This window comes from Mesocricetus auratus, unplaced genomic scaffold (assembly GCF_017639785.1).
Source record: "Mesocricetus auratus isolate SY011 unplaced genomic scaffold, BCM_Maur_2.0 Super-Scaffold_100676, whole genome shotgun sequence".
In the NCBI taxonomy this organism is placed as follows: Eukaryota; Metazoa; Chordata; class Mammalia; order Rodentia; family Cricetidae; genus Mesocricetus; species Mesocricetus auratus.
This window is the reverse complement of record NW_024429266.1, coordinates 49,903,416-49,918,264: the sequence shown is the minus strand read 5'-3', so window position 1 is coordinate 49,918,264 and position 14,849 is coordinate 49,903,416. Positions and strand designations below refer to the sequence as shown.

Here is a 14,849-nt window from a genome sequence, read left to right as displayed (position 1 = left end):
CTTACACTATTACCTCTAAAAATACAGTTTTTATGTTTAATTATATTTATTATTATTTTTCTTTCTTAATTTGGGAACAAAGTATGTATGTATTCATTTCTTGTTTATAAGTTATACAGAATATTTATCTTTTTTAAAGCTAATATTATGACAGCTATGGAGTAATATACTCAGTTTAATTTTTAATTCTTTGCATAATTGCTAGAATATTTCAATTTGCAAAATAATATATTTAGACGTTAATATGAAAAATGTTTCTTATATTTCTTTATTGATATAAATGTAGTATGTAGCAATTACTTATATTCATTAGTAATGCTAAATATGACAGTTTGGTTGTAATGTTTGTGAAATAACATTAATTTGACAACTGAGACAATGTGTCTTTCATTCACTGTAAATCATAACCTTAGATCAAAAGGTATCCAGGATGATTTGAGAAAGTGGTGGATGGAAACAGACACTAAAGAAATCCCATCTGTTTTCTTGGTATTCATTTTTATGCCAAGACACATCACATTTGGGTTTAGGAGTTTTGAATGGCTGATTTTGCAGCAGTCTCTCAGGTTCCAAAGTCATCACCGTATACCAACACCAGCTAATATTTATGAAAAGAAATGAGTTAAACAATACTTCAAATGTAAATTGGAACTGTATTATTAATATGCATTTGCCTTTCCAAATAGAGGCTCATTCATAAATTCTAATAACTGTATTATTTTGTGCAAAAGGGAAAATTGATGTGACCATCAATGCACCTTGTACGAAATGGAGGTGACCTTTTTCCCTTGCGATAGCCAGGTTTACAAGTAAATTCAACATTCTCCCCTGATTGGCAATAAATCTTTTGATTTTCTCTCCATTTGAGAATTATGTTATATCTTTCCATAGTTTCTTCTGATATGAAACATGAATCTGAAAGAAAAATTTCCAAATTTCATTAAGTAATATGTAAACCTACAGAGACTAAACTTTGAGCATTATTTCTCAAACTACTTCAAAAATCTGTATAAGAGCAGCGTATAAATTTGAGTCTGTCTAATTTTGATTTTTTATTTACAAGTTGTTTGTAATAAATATCATAAAGATAAAGAATAAAAGTCTATAATACACTATTTCTAACTCAAAATAGAAAAAAAAACAAAGAAACCAAAATCCTAAAATAAAATGAAAGATGAATGAATGCATCTCTAACATAGCTACCTATTAAAATATGTCCTAGATAGAGCAGCATTAAAAAATGAAAATAGCCGGGTGGTGGTGGCACATGCCTTTAATCCCAGCACTTGGGAGGTAGAGGCAGGTGGATCTCTGTGAGTTCAAGGCTGGGCTGGACAAACAGCTTCCAAAACAATACAGAGAAACCCTGTCTCATAAAAACCAAAAAAAAAAAAAAGAGAGAGAGAGAGAGAAAATGGGCCATGCATTGGTGGTACACATCTTTAATTCCTGAACTCGAGAGTCAGAGGCAGCTAGATCTCTGTGAGTTCAAAGCCAGCCTGCTCTACAGAACAAGTGCCAGAATAGGCTCCAAAGCTTCACAGAGAAACTCTGTCTTGAAAAACAACAACAACACGAAAATGAATAACCAACATTAAATATTAAGTACATATAAATCCCACAAGATCAGAAGTAATATAAATTAAGTATAGGGAAGAATCAAATGAATGTGCAAAACTCTTTTAAAAATCTGTTGCAGATATTTCAGAATTAACATTTGGAAATTAGATATACTATGAAAGTTAATTTGCAGTTTTAATGAAAAACCAATGTCAGAAATCCTACATAATCACAAGAGAATACAAGTAGTCAAAAGCAACACTAAGAAGTAAGAACACTACTGGTGGGATCAGAATATCAAAACTCAATTTGTAATCCAGACCTCTCAGCTACTCCTCTCCCACAACACCATGTCTGCCTGTGTGCCAGCATGATCACCACAATGACCATAAAGGACTTAATATCTGAAACTGTAAGCAATCCCCAATTAAATGTTTTCTTCTATAAGAGTTGCCATGGTCCAGCTATCTCTGTACATTTCTCTGTCATGGTCTTGAACACCCCCTTACTTACATAATCTCCCCTCCATCTCTTCAACTGGACTACCAGAGTTTAGCCTGGTGCTTGACTGTGAATCTCTGCATCTTCTTCCTTACAGAAGACTCTATGCTGACAGTTAGGTTATTCACCAATTTGATTGCAGAGGAAGGTCAGATCAGGCACCCACCCATTCCACTATTTCTAGGAGTCTGAACTGGGTTCATCCCTTTGGATTCCTGGGAATTCCCCTAGCACCAGTTTCTCCCATGTAATGGCTAGCTCTATCAAGATATCTCTTTCATTGCTGTCCCACTCAGTCCCTCCATCAACATGACCATCCAGTTCCCTCATGTTCTCATCTCCCAACTCCTCCCTTCTATCACCTCTTACCTCCAGTTTACCTAGAAGATCTGATATATTTCCCCTTCCCAGGGTGATTTATGTGTGTCAGCTGAACCAAGCTTGTAGGAACTCACAAATTCTAGAGCGACACTTGTGCGGCTTCCATCGGATTGAGCTAGGCCCTCTGCATATTGGTTACAGTTGTATAGCTTAGTCTGTTTGAGGCAGTGGAACCAGGATCTATACCTGGTGCATGAGCTGGCTTTTTTGAAACAATTTTCTATGGTTGGATGCCTTGGTCAGCCTTGATGCAGAGGGGAGTGGCTTGGTCCTGCTTCAACTTAATATGCCAGACATTGTTGACTCCCCCATGGGAAGCATTACCATTTAGGAAGAGTGGATAGGGTGGGTTGAGGAAGGTGGGGGTGGGAGAAATAGTGGGAGGGGGAACTGTAGTTTGTATTTGAGAGAAAAAAATAAATAAAAATATTAAAAAATTCATAAGAGGTCTAAAAATGCTGCCATGGTCATGGTGACACTTCATAGCAATAGAGCACTGATTGAGACAGCAGGTATGGTGGCACCAAGTTTTATGGACATTAATACACATTAGTAAAAACTAAAAAATAAAGAATAATATGAATAATTTTATTTGACAACTATACTATTTGTATATAGAAGTGAAACTAACAATCTTGCTTTCTCCACATGCTGGCGTTTGTCATTGAAGCAATAAGTGAAACAGTGCTTTGAATCTGTGAATGCTCTATTATTAACAGAAAAATATCCATATCATGAAACTGAACTCCTACAGTCTATGAGAATGAGGTACTTACGTAAACATATTGGTGGCTCAGACCACTGTCCATTTCTACATGTTATTTTCTTGTCTCCCTTTAGTAGATAATAGGCCTGGCACTGATATTCAACTGATGATGATGGTGGGTATACTAGTAATGGGAAGGAGGTGATGTCTCCATTTTCAATAGGGGGAGGAGGCCCACATTTCCCTGTTGAATCTAAGAACACAATGTTTGAATATCTGAGAAATTAAGTCAACATACAGGCTTCAGAAGAACCAAGCAGTTTACACAATATAAAGGCTTTGGTGATTTGTAGAACAAAAATGGTTGCTTGAAAAAAATTTCATTATATAAACTGAGAATTACAAGTCTTCCTTTCTTCCTTCTCACATAAAACACTTCCTGAACTGGAGCAAGCATGCCATTTCTGAAGTTTTCCAGTCCTACTAAATGTCTTAACATCTTATACAAATACAGAGGCCAATGGAGACAGATAGAGTTTCTCTTTTTTCAAGACACTTGAGTATTTATTATTCTATATATTTCTGACATTCATTATTATTTTTTGTAGAAACATACATTTATAGACAAGAATTTAAGGCTTACAAAATCACAGAAGGCAAATGAAGCTTTCTGGGTTCCTGAAAGAGTCACATAAGTAGAGGTATCTACAAATTATAAAAGTAAAACAGGAGTACTTAGACATAATATTTTTGGTAAAGAGTATATGGAGAGGGGAGAATTCTGTTTAAGAAATGAGGACACGTCTAACTGCATGATACTATTGGTTTCCTTTTTGGACCATTGATCTTCCTGGTGAGGCCACAGGGAAAAAAGACTGAAATCAAAAATACTGATATTATGTTCTGTTAAGTTAGATCTCAATAGGTGCATCATGAAATTGAACTGAACTCCAATGTTGTTTAGGAGAAAACAAAATGTTCAATATCCAAGCAAAATATTTATTGTGAAGGAAAATGAAATTAGACTTCAAATTAAAATTGATCAAAAGTGATGAATGAGGACATTTCATATTCATCACAGGAAAATCCATCAAGATGAAGTCTCAATTCTGAACATCAATTCCCCAAATACAAAGGCGCCACATTAATGAAAGAAACATTACTAAAGCTCAAATCACAAATAAAATATCACACACTAATTGTAGGGTACTTCAACACTCTGCTCTCACCACTAGACAGGACCTCCAGGACAAAAACTTAGCAAAGAAACAAAAGAACTGACAGATGTTTGGACCCAATTGGATTTAACAGACTTCTATAGAACATTCCTTCCAAACAGAAAGAGATATACTTTCTCCTTTGCGACACAAGGAACCTTCTCTAAAATTGACCACATAATCAAAAACATAGCAAACCTCAAAAAAAAATACAAAAAATGGAATAACCCATTGTATCACTGTACCTTATCAGACCACCTTGCATTAAAATTAGAATTCACAACAACACAAGGCACAGAAAACCTACAAACTCATGGAAATTGAACAATGCACAATTGCACCATCCCTGGGGAAAGGAAGAAATAAAAAAAGAAATTAAAGACTTACTGGAATTCAACGAGAATGAAGACACAACATATCCAAACTTATGGGATACTTAAAAAGCAGTGCTGAGCCGGTTGGTGGTGGCACACAGCCTTTAATCCCAGCACTCGGGAGGCAGAGGCAGGAGGATATCTGTGAGTTCGAGGCCAGGTTGGACCGACAGCATCAAAAACAATACAGAGAAACCTTGTCTCATAAAACCAAAAAAAAAAAAAAAAGCAGTGCTGAGAGGAAATTTCACAGCACTAAGTGGCCACATGAAGAGACTGAGGAACAGTCACACTAGAGAATTAAGAACACAAATGAAAGCTCTAGAACAAAAAGAAGCAAATTCACCCAGGAGGAGTAGATGCCAGGAAATAGTCAAATTGAGGGCTGAAATCAACAAAGTAGAAACCAGGAAAACATGCCAAAGAATCAATGAAACAAAGAGTTGGTTCTTTGAGAAAACCAACAAAATAGACAAATCTTTATCAAAACTAACCAAAAGGCACTGGGTGAGCATGCTAATTAATAAAATCAGGAATGAAAAGGGGGACATAACAATTGACACTGAGAAAACGCAGAGAATCATAAGGTCATACTTTGAAAACCTGTACTCTACAAAATTTGAAAATTTAAAGAAATGAACAATTTTCTGGATAGATATCACTTGCCAAAATTATCAAGAACAGACAAACAATCTAAACAGACCTATAAACCTTAATGAAATAGAAGCAGTCATCAAAAGTCTCCCCACCAAAAAAAGCCCAGGCCCAGATGCCTTCAGTACAAAATTATACCAGAAATTCAAAAAAGAGCTAATTCCAATACTCCTCAAAGTGTTCCACACCATAGAAGCAAGAGATTCGCTGCCAAACTCTTTTTACAAGGCTAAAATTACCTTGGTACTAAAGACACAACTAAGAAAGAGAACTACAGACCAATTTCTGTCATAAATATTGATGCAAAAGTACTCAGTAAAATACTAGCAAATCGAATCCAAGAACACCTTAGAAAAATCATTCACCATGGTCAAGTGGGCTTCATCCCAGGGATGCAGGGACACTACAATATATGAAAATCTATCAATGTAATCCACCATATAAACAAACTGCGAAAGAAAAACCTCATGATCATTTTACTAGATGCTGAAAAAGCCATTGATAAAATCCAACACCCCTTCATGATAAAGGTCTTGGAGAGATCTGGGATAACAGGAACAAACCTGGACATAATAAAAGCAATATACAGTAAACCAACAGCTAATATCAAACTAAATAGAGAGAAACTCAATGCAATTACTCTAAAATCAGGAACAAGACAAGGCTGTACACCATGTCTCTTCAATATTGTACTTAAGTTCTAGCTAGAGTAGTAAGACAAGAAAAGGAGATACAAATTGGAAAGGAAGAAGACAAGTTTCACTATTTGCAGATGATATGGTAGTTTACATAAGTGACCTGAAAAACTCTGCAATGGAACTCCTACAGCTGATTAACACCTTCAGCAAAGTGGCAGGATACAAGGTTAACCCAAAAAAGTCAGTAGCCCTATTATACACAAATGACAAATTGGGTGAGAGAGAAATCAGAGAAACATCACCCTTTATAACAGGCACAAGTAATTTTATATATCTGGGTATAATGCTAACCAAACAAGTGAAAGACTTGTATAGTAAGAAGTTTGAATGCCTAAAGATAGGCATTAAAGAAGATACCAGAAAATGGAAAAAACTCCCATGCTCATGGATTGGTGGGATCAACATAAAAATGGCAATCTTCTCAAAAGCAGTCTACAGATTCAATGCAATCCCCATCTAAATACCGGCACAATTATTCACAGACCTTGAAAGAACAATAATCAACTTTATATGGAAAATCAAAAACCCAGGATAGCAAAAACAACCCTGTACAATAAAGGAACTTCCGCAGGCATCACCATTCCTGACTTCAAGCTCTTCTACCGAAAACTTTGATATTGGCACACAAATAGACAGGTAGATGAATGGAATCAAATTGAAAACCCAGATTTTAACCCACACACCTATGAACACTTAATTTTTGACAAAGAAACTTAAATTATACAATGGATAAAAGACAGCATCTTCAACAAATGTTGCATATTGGATATTGGCATGCAGAAGACCTTAGATAGATCCATGTGTATCCCCATGCACTAAACTGAAGTCCAAATGGATCAAAGACCTCTGCGTAAATCCAGCCACACTGAAACTATTAGAAGAGAAATTTGGAGGTACTCTAGAATGAATTGGTAAAAGTGACCACTTTCTGAACATAACACCAGTAGCACAGACACTGACATTGACAATTAACAAATGGGTCCTCCTGAAACTAATAAGCTTCTTTAAGGCAAAAGACACAGTCAAGAAGAAAAAAAAAAGGCAGCCAACAGAATGGGAAAAGATCTCCACTGACCCCACATCTAACAGAGGGCTGATCTCCAAAATTTACAAAAAACTCAAGAAGCAACTCTCCAAAACACCAAAGGATCCAATTAAATGTGGGTTACAGAATTAAAATAGATAATTCTCAATAGAGGACTATAAAATGGCTGAGAGACACTTGAGAAAGTGCTCAACATCCTTAGCCATCAGGAAAATGTAAATTAAAAATACTCTGAGATACGATCTCACTCCTAACAGAATGGCTAAAATCAAAAACATTAAGACAATTTATGCTGGAAAGGCGGAGAGAGGGGAACACTCCTCCACCGCTGGTGGAAGTGACAGCTTGCACACCCACTTTGGAAATCAGTATGGAGATTACTCAGGAAAATGAGAATCAGTCTAACACAAGACCCAGCAATTCCACTCTTAGGCATATATCCAAAAGATGCAAATTCATACAACAAGGACATCTATTCCTCTATGTTCATAGCAGCATTATTTGTAATAGCTAGAACCTAGAAGCAACATAGATGCTCCTCAACTGAAGAGTGGATAGAGAAGATGTACACTTACACAATGGAGTACTACTCAGCTGAAAAAAACTATGGAATCTTGAAATTTTCAGGCAAATGAACAGCACAAAAAGACAAACATGGTATGTACTCACTCGTATATGGATTTTAGACATGGATCAGGAGAGTGCCAGCCTACTGCTGCACTGACAGAGTCTGAGGAACAGGAAAATAGCTAAGAGAGATATTCATGGTACCCCAGAAAAGAGGAATGAGGCAAGATCTCCTGAGCAGATTTGAAGCAGAGGGGTGGGAATGGAGTGGGATCTGGGAAAAAGAGAGGGGGAGAAGAGGAGGAGAGAGGATGTCATTGGGGAACAAGACGGTTGCATTGGGAGAAGAAGAGTGGATAACAGGATCAGAAATATCATAATTGAGGGAGTCATTATAGGTTTGAAGAGAGATCTGGCAACAGTGAGATCTCTAGTTAACTACAAGGATGACACCAACTGGCAAGCTAAGCAATAGTGGAGAGACTACATTAATAGTCCCTACCTGATGATAAGGTTGGTGACTACCTGATATGCCATCCTGGAACCTTTATCCAGTGAATGATGGAAGCAGAGGCAAAAACCCACAGCTAAACACTGAACTGAACACTTGGAACTCAGTGACAGAGAGGGAAGAGTGATGAGCAAATTGGTAAAGAATGGGCTAGAGTGACCAGCAGAAACGGGTGACCTGAACAAGGGGGAGCTCTTGGACACCAGAAGGACATCTGGAGGGCCAACATTGGACTGATCCAGACCCTCTGGATGTGGGTGTCAGTGAAGAGGCCTGGAAACTCAATGGAGCACTGGGTAGTAGATCAGTATTTATCCCTGGTCTACAAATGGACTAGGATGCTCCATCAGCCTAGACTCATGGGGAAGGGCATGGACCCTGTCCTGAATGACATGACAGACTCTGGATATCCCCTATGTGGAAGGGAGTGGGGACAGGGTGGGAGACTGGGAGGGGGAGGATGGGGAGCATTCTGGAGGAAGGAAGGAAGAGGGAGCTGGAATTGACATGTGAAGCAATCTTTTTTCTAAAGAAATGTAATAAAATATAATGAAAAATATTATTTCACTTTATTTTCACTGATATAGAGCAAACAAATTGCATTGTCAAAAAATTCTTGGGAAACATGAAGCCCTACCTTTGCATTTTGGTGGTTCTGTCCAAATCCCATTTTGACACATCACTTCTTTTTCCCCAAATAGTTCAAAAGATTTATTGCATTCATATTCTACTCTCTCATTTGATGGATATTTAGCCATAGGCCTTGTTATTATAGTACCATTTTCCACATGTGGTGGATCCCCACAGGAAGTATCTAAAGAGCAAAAGAAAGTATCTTTATCTATTTGTTCATCTTATATTTCTCAACACACACACACACACACACACACACACACACACAGAGAGAGAGAGAGAGAGAGAGAGAGAGAGAGAGAAATCATGAAATTCACAGGTAAATGGATTGAACTAGAAAATATCATGTGAGTGAGATAAACCAGACCCAGAAAGACATATGTGGTATGTATTTTCATATATGTTGATATTAGCTGTTAAGTCAATGATGCCTAGGATACAATCTATTGAACAAAAGAGGTTAGGTGTAGAGTAAGGGACTGGAATTGGGGGGGGATAATTTCCATAGACTGGTGATATTGAGTAAATAGTTATGGATGAGGAGGGGGAGACAAGGAACAAAACACAGGGAAAGACTGCTAAAATTAGGACTCATTTGAGGGATATTCTGGAAGCCTAATACAGTGGACATTTCCTGATTCTCATATACAAATAATAACATCAAGACATGGGGCGACAGAGACCCAATGGATATATCTTGTCACTAAATGAAGCTTATAGTACTGGGATTGGGTTCCATATAATTGAACTGTGTGACCAAAGAGGTCACATGGGAACTTCCAAACAACTCAGACTATTCACAAGACTATAGAGTATTTTCCACAAGCTGGATTCAAGGCTACATTTTAAATGTGACAGCATCTACACAATTCACTGAACATAGAAAAACCCAACTGGAGCCTACATAGTGCTTTCAACCCTACAGGCAAGTAACCCTACAGGAAGTTATTTTGCATATTACCAAAGTAGAAACAAAAGCATCACCCAATCCACAAACCCTGATCTATAATGGTATTCTGCTTGCAAGTATTCTAGGAAAATGGTGGTACAATGCTTGTGATTTGAATTAAGGTCCCTTCTATGAGATGAAGCCCATATACTACACTAGTTGAGTGATCATCAACCTGAGTCTAGATAGCCTAGGGACCTAATACTACTGTGAAACCACATAATAACCTTCAAAAACAAACAAATAAAACAAAAGCCATAGCAACAATAGAACTTCACATGACATTCTTTTATGCTCATAGATCTGGCCTTACAAAACTGTCATCAGAGGAGTTTGTCCTACAACAGATGGGAACAAATACAGAGAGACAAAGCCAGACGTTCTGAAGAGACCTGATAAAACAGAGCCCCAAATGGATTGCCTCCATCAAATCACTCCCCACGTGGTTCAAGGAACCATGCAGAACAGGAGAAATAAAGAGTGTAAGAAGCAGATGGGATAGAATGCATCAAGTAGAGAAGACCCTGCAAAGCAACAAGACTGATGCACATATGTACACTCAGAGACTGAGGCAGGATCTGCAATAGATGGGGTTCTAGAGCTGAAGAAGTTGACACATGCCACCATTCCTAAACCAGAAGCAATATCCAATGTCTAACTAAAAACCACGTGCAAAGACAATTTAGAGATCTCCAAGGGAATCTCAATGGAGAAACAAACTACTAATAAGGGTAAACTGCATAAAATGAGCTCTAAGGAATCCTTGGAAGTTCTTTCTCTCATAATGTCCTACCAGGGCTTACCTTTTTTTTGTAAATTCTAACTCATTTTTTATTTTATTTTTATTTTAATTCTGGTTTTCTTCTCTCTTTTTACCCTACAGTTCGTTTTTATATGTATTATAGTTTTCAGTTCAATGTTTTTATGAGATTCCTGAGTATGGCAAGAGGGGCTTTGTGTCTATATCAGTCTCTTGTGCTTTTCTTCAGCTCTTTCCCTGGGATTGTTTTTTTTTTTGATCTTTTATTGTTATTCTATGAAAGGCTGTTTCTTTTGTGAAGAAAGACAGAAGGAAGAAGGTTGCAGATGGTAGAGGAGGCAAAAGGATCTAGGATGAGTAGAGGGAGGGAAGAATCATATTCAGGACATCTTACCAGAGGAAAAAAATCTATTTTCATGTAAGGTAATAAGAACATTATTTCAAGAATACCAAAGTTGTAAGAGAATGATGATCAAGTGAAATATCCTAATATCCTAACCTAATCAGAGAAAATGAGATATAAACAAGAACTCAGTTGAATGGTGATTCTTTAACAATGCATTTACAAAAATTTGCAGCCTACAGCAATTACTTCCAAACTGAATTTGTCACAGAATTCCTGAAGGACACTATAGAAGGCTCAAGGTCTCTCTCCTAAATGACTTTCTATTTAACAACACTAAGTTGAATTCTTCAGTGTTAATTTACATTTATAAAACCTGGCACAATGATACTGATAATACTGGCCATAGAAGCACATGCTGGGGACCATCACTATATCAGTTTAGCCAATAGATTTTCAGTTCCATACTTTTATTGTAAATATAGACCAAGTTCCTCTTCCTTTAAAAGCTAAACTTTGACCACTATTAAATTATGCTAGACCTCCCACGAGCAAAGGAGGAGAGTTTCCTTTGTTCGACATCCCCTCCAGCATAAGATGTCATACATAATTTTGATCTTAGCCATTCTCATCTGGATAAGATGGAATCTCAGAGTTGTTTTGATTTACATTTCGCTGATCACTGACTCTGGTCTGACAAATGGGGAACCTCCGTAAGACTGAATTAAACTCCTTTAAAATAGGTGACAATGGTGCCACTTGGACAATACATAAGGCTGCTCTCAGTTGTTCCAAGATACAAGTCTAATTTACAAACTGACCTAGTGGAGTCCATTCTATTTTGAGAGATACCTTGCTCAGCCTAGACACAGTGGTGTGGGGGGGGATGGAGAGGTGCTATGGTCCTACTCAGTGAGATGATGGGACAGACTTGGTAGACTTCCTAGGGGAGGTCTTACCATTTCTGAGGAGCAGATGGGAGGTGAGGGGGGGGGAAGCAGTGAGAGCAGGAGGAGTCGGGGGAGGGAGAACTGGGATCAGAAGGTAAAAAATAAATTAATAAAAATATTTTTAAAAAAAACAAAACAAACAAAAAATATGCTACACCTCTTTATGAGAAACTATAATAAACACATGTTTCAAGTGTATCAAACTACCTTTGCACACTGGCTCTCCAATCCATGTGCAATTAACACATGTGACAATGCTGGATCCTTCCATTTGATAAGAAGGTGCACATCTGAACGTCAATTGTTCTCCAGACTTATATGAATATTTTTGCTTTTCTATGAGTATGGCATTTTCAAACCTGGGTAAATAGTTACAATCAGTTCCTGAAAGAAAAATAATATGTAGGTTTATGTTTTTAGGAAATTGTAAAATATATAATATATGAAGTAATAGTTAGGTTCACAGAGGACAATAAATACTGTAGGTTCCACATTTAAACTAAGTTACATTCAATAGTTCCAAATTTTTGAAAATAAATAAGGTAGGAATGACACTAGATACAGAACCCTTGGCAAATGTTTAGCGCCTACAGTAATGGTTTCCAAATTGAATTCATACAGAATTCCTGAATGACATTATAGAAAACTCCAGTTATAGTTCTTGAGAGTTTTATATTTTGCATTCAAATTTTTTCTGTCTTATTTTCCACACTTCAGGCATATTTCTACTTTTTAATGTCATCAAATATAGAATACTCATTATAATTTATTTGAAAATTTTATAGCATAATTAGCTGTAGTGGCAATGCTGCACAAATTGTGCCTGTGGTGATGAGCCTGTTGAGCAGAGGCAGTGTGCTCTAGAAGTCATAGGATGCTGATAGTTTGGGATACATGAAGTTAAAATGAAACTGGGTTCAAAATATTAAACTATGATTTTACTAGTATTGGATGCATGCCAGCACCCAGAACTGTCATCAAAATATTCTCATGTGCTAGAATTCCAGTTTGCTTTCATATTTGTGCCACATGTAACTTGAAATAGAAAATATATTACACAAAGAATAAAAATAAATCCTTACTTTTGCAATCTGGCGGCTTGGGCCACTTTCCTCCCATACATTTTATAAATCCTGGTCCATCAGTTCCAAAACCTTCAAAACAGTTGTATGTCACCTCTTCCCCATGTTGGTAACTGTCTAGTTCGTGAGACAAATTCCCATGATCGATTGAAGGTGGTGGTCCACAAGGAAGTCCTGAAAATCACACAATGAGAGGAACAAAGTGAAATTATCCCACGTGGCACTAATTCAGAAACTCACTTGTAAGTGTCAGTTCTATGTGTACTATAAGGGAATGTTAACAAGGTAGAGGTGTCATCACAGAAGAGGTGGACAGCGCTTCCTAACACCACTGTCTGCTGTCTTCCATCTGCTAAACTGCGTCAACACTGAGCAAGAACTTGACACCAAAATGTCTGACAAATACTGCGTGACAAAAGGAATGGAAAAGCAAGAAATACTCATCTCAGGAAACATACCCTATACTGCATTTGGGGTGGATACTGATAAATTTAATACCTGATGATAAATGAAATACTAGAAATCACATGAGCAGGTGAGGTCAGACTATACATCATATTTAAAAACAGAAAAGGAAGTGTTAAAGTGGATTTCAAGACAATCAAGACAATTAGCTTAAGCAGAATACAGTGGTCTATGCAAGTATAAATTTATGTTTAAAATATATAATGATTATATGTGCCAATCTAAACCATTCTTTCTCCTGTTTTTGATGAGAGTAAAGACTTGTTGGAAAACCAGAATTGAATTTTCATTCTGCTCTCACCAACACAATGAGGTGGATTGCTCCACTTTCCCATGTGGCAAGTTACCCCATGATCCTCAGCCATCCTAAAACCATCATCACAAGCATAGTTGAGTGTAGTGCCATGTTCATAACTTCGGGACTCAAGTGTGCGTCTCCTATCTTCTGAAGATCTGGGTAATTTAACAGATCCGTGGTCTATTTCAGGGGGCTGGGAACATGGCATTTTTGCTATATGAAGAAGAGAAATGAATTAGTGATGCATAAATAAAAAGTTTACATTGAAAAATAATAAACAAACTGTTTGAATTATGTCTCCACAGTATTTAGGCTATGCTCTCATATTTCAATGTCCACCCTCCTTCACCTGAATTCTCTTTGGTATTCAAAGAAAAAATGATGTAAAATAAGTCATAACTACTGACCAATGCAACGTGGTAATGACTGCCACCTTCCATCTCTGCACACCATTTCTTCTCTGTTCTGTATTAGGTAATTGTCTTGACAAAGAACAGATACTTTTTCTCCTTCCCAATACTTAACTGTGGTTTCCATCACTTGCGCATTTGGAATCTGTGGTGGAGGAGGGCAGGATTCTTTCTCTATTCCTAAAAACATTTGAGATCAGAGTTCTTGACCAAAGATTGCATCTTAAATTATAACAGTAATAATTCTCATTAGATGTTAAATTAATTATCCCCATGTATTAATTGTATCTATACTTTTCAGCTAGTATAGAATTTCAATATATATTCATGTTCTCCTTTGAAAATTTATTTATTCAAATTTAAAGCAGTCTTGCATTATTTTTATAAAACTTATTTCAATTATTTCTATCCTTTATGGTGTTTTAAATTATTTTAAACTTAAATATATTAAACCAGGATTACAAGAAGGTGTCACTAGAGCTATATATGGTTAGGTATGACCTAATATGGTGGATTAGATAAAAAAAAAAGTCAGTGAGGTAGTTTAACAATGAAAGTTGTTTAATGGATCCAATACTTATATACTGGTAACTTTTCTCATTGCAGTAAAAAAAATACTGAACAATAACAACTGGAAGTAAGGAAGGAAGGAAGGAAGGAAGGAAGGAAGGAAGGAAGAAAGGAAGGAAGGAAGGAAAGGTGGGTGGGTTTAATTTAACTCATCATGAATGGAAGTAGAGTGTCA

At 36.8% G+C, this 14,849-nt stretch overlaps 1 protein-coding gene across 1 annotated transcript in view; it reads right to left on the bottom strand.

The window, feature by feature from the left end:
• Positions 1–633: 633 nt before the first annotated feature.
• Positions 634–14,849, bottom strand: part of LOC110339729 (complement factor H-like) — a 67,239-nt gene continuing 53,023 nt past the window's right edge. Inside the window, 7 exon segments of the mRNA XM_040737035.1 lie at positions 634–915; positions 3,219–3,401; positions 8,852–9,028; positions 12,057–12,233; positions 12,932–13,105; positions 13,698–13,907; positions 14,102–14,284. Of these exon segments, the coding sequence (XP_040592969.1) occupies positions 716–915; positions 3,219–3,401; positions 8,852–9,028; positions 12,057–12,233; positions 12,932–13,105; positions 13,698–13,907; positions 14,102–14,284 (1,304 nt within the window). The 3' untranslated portion in view covers positions 634–715.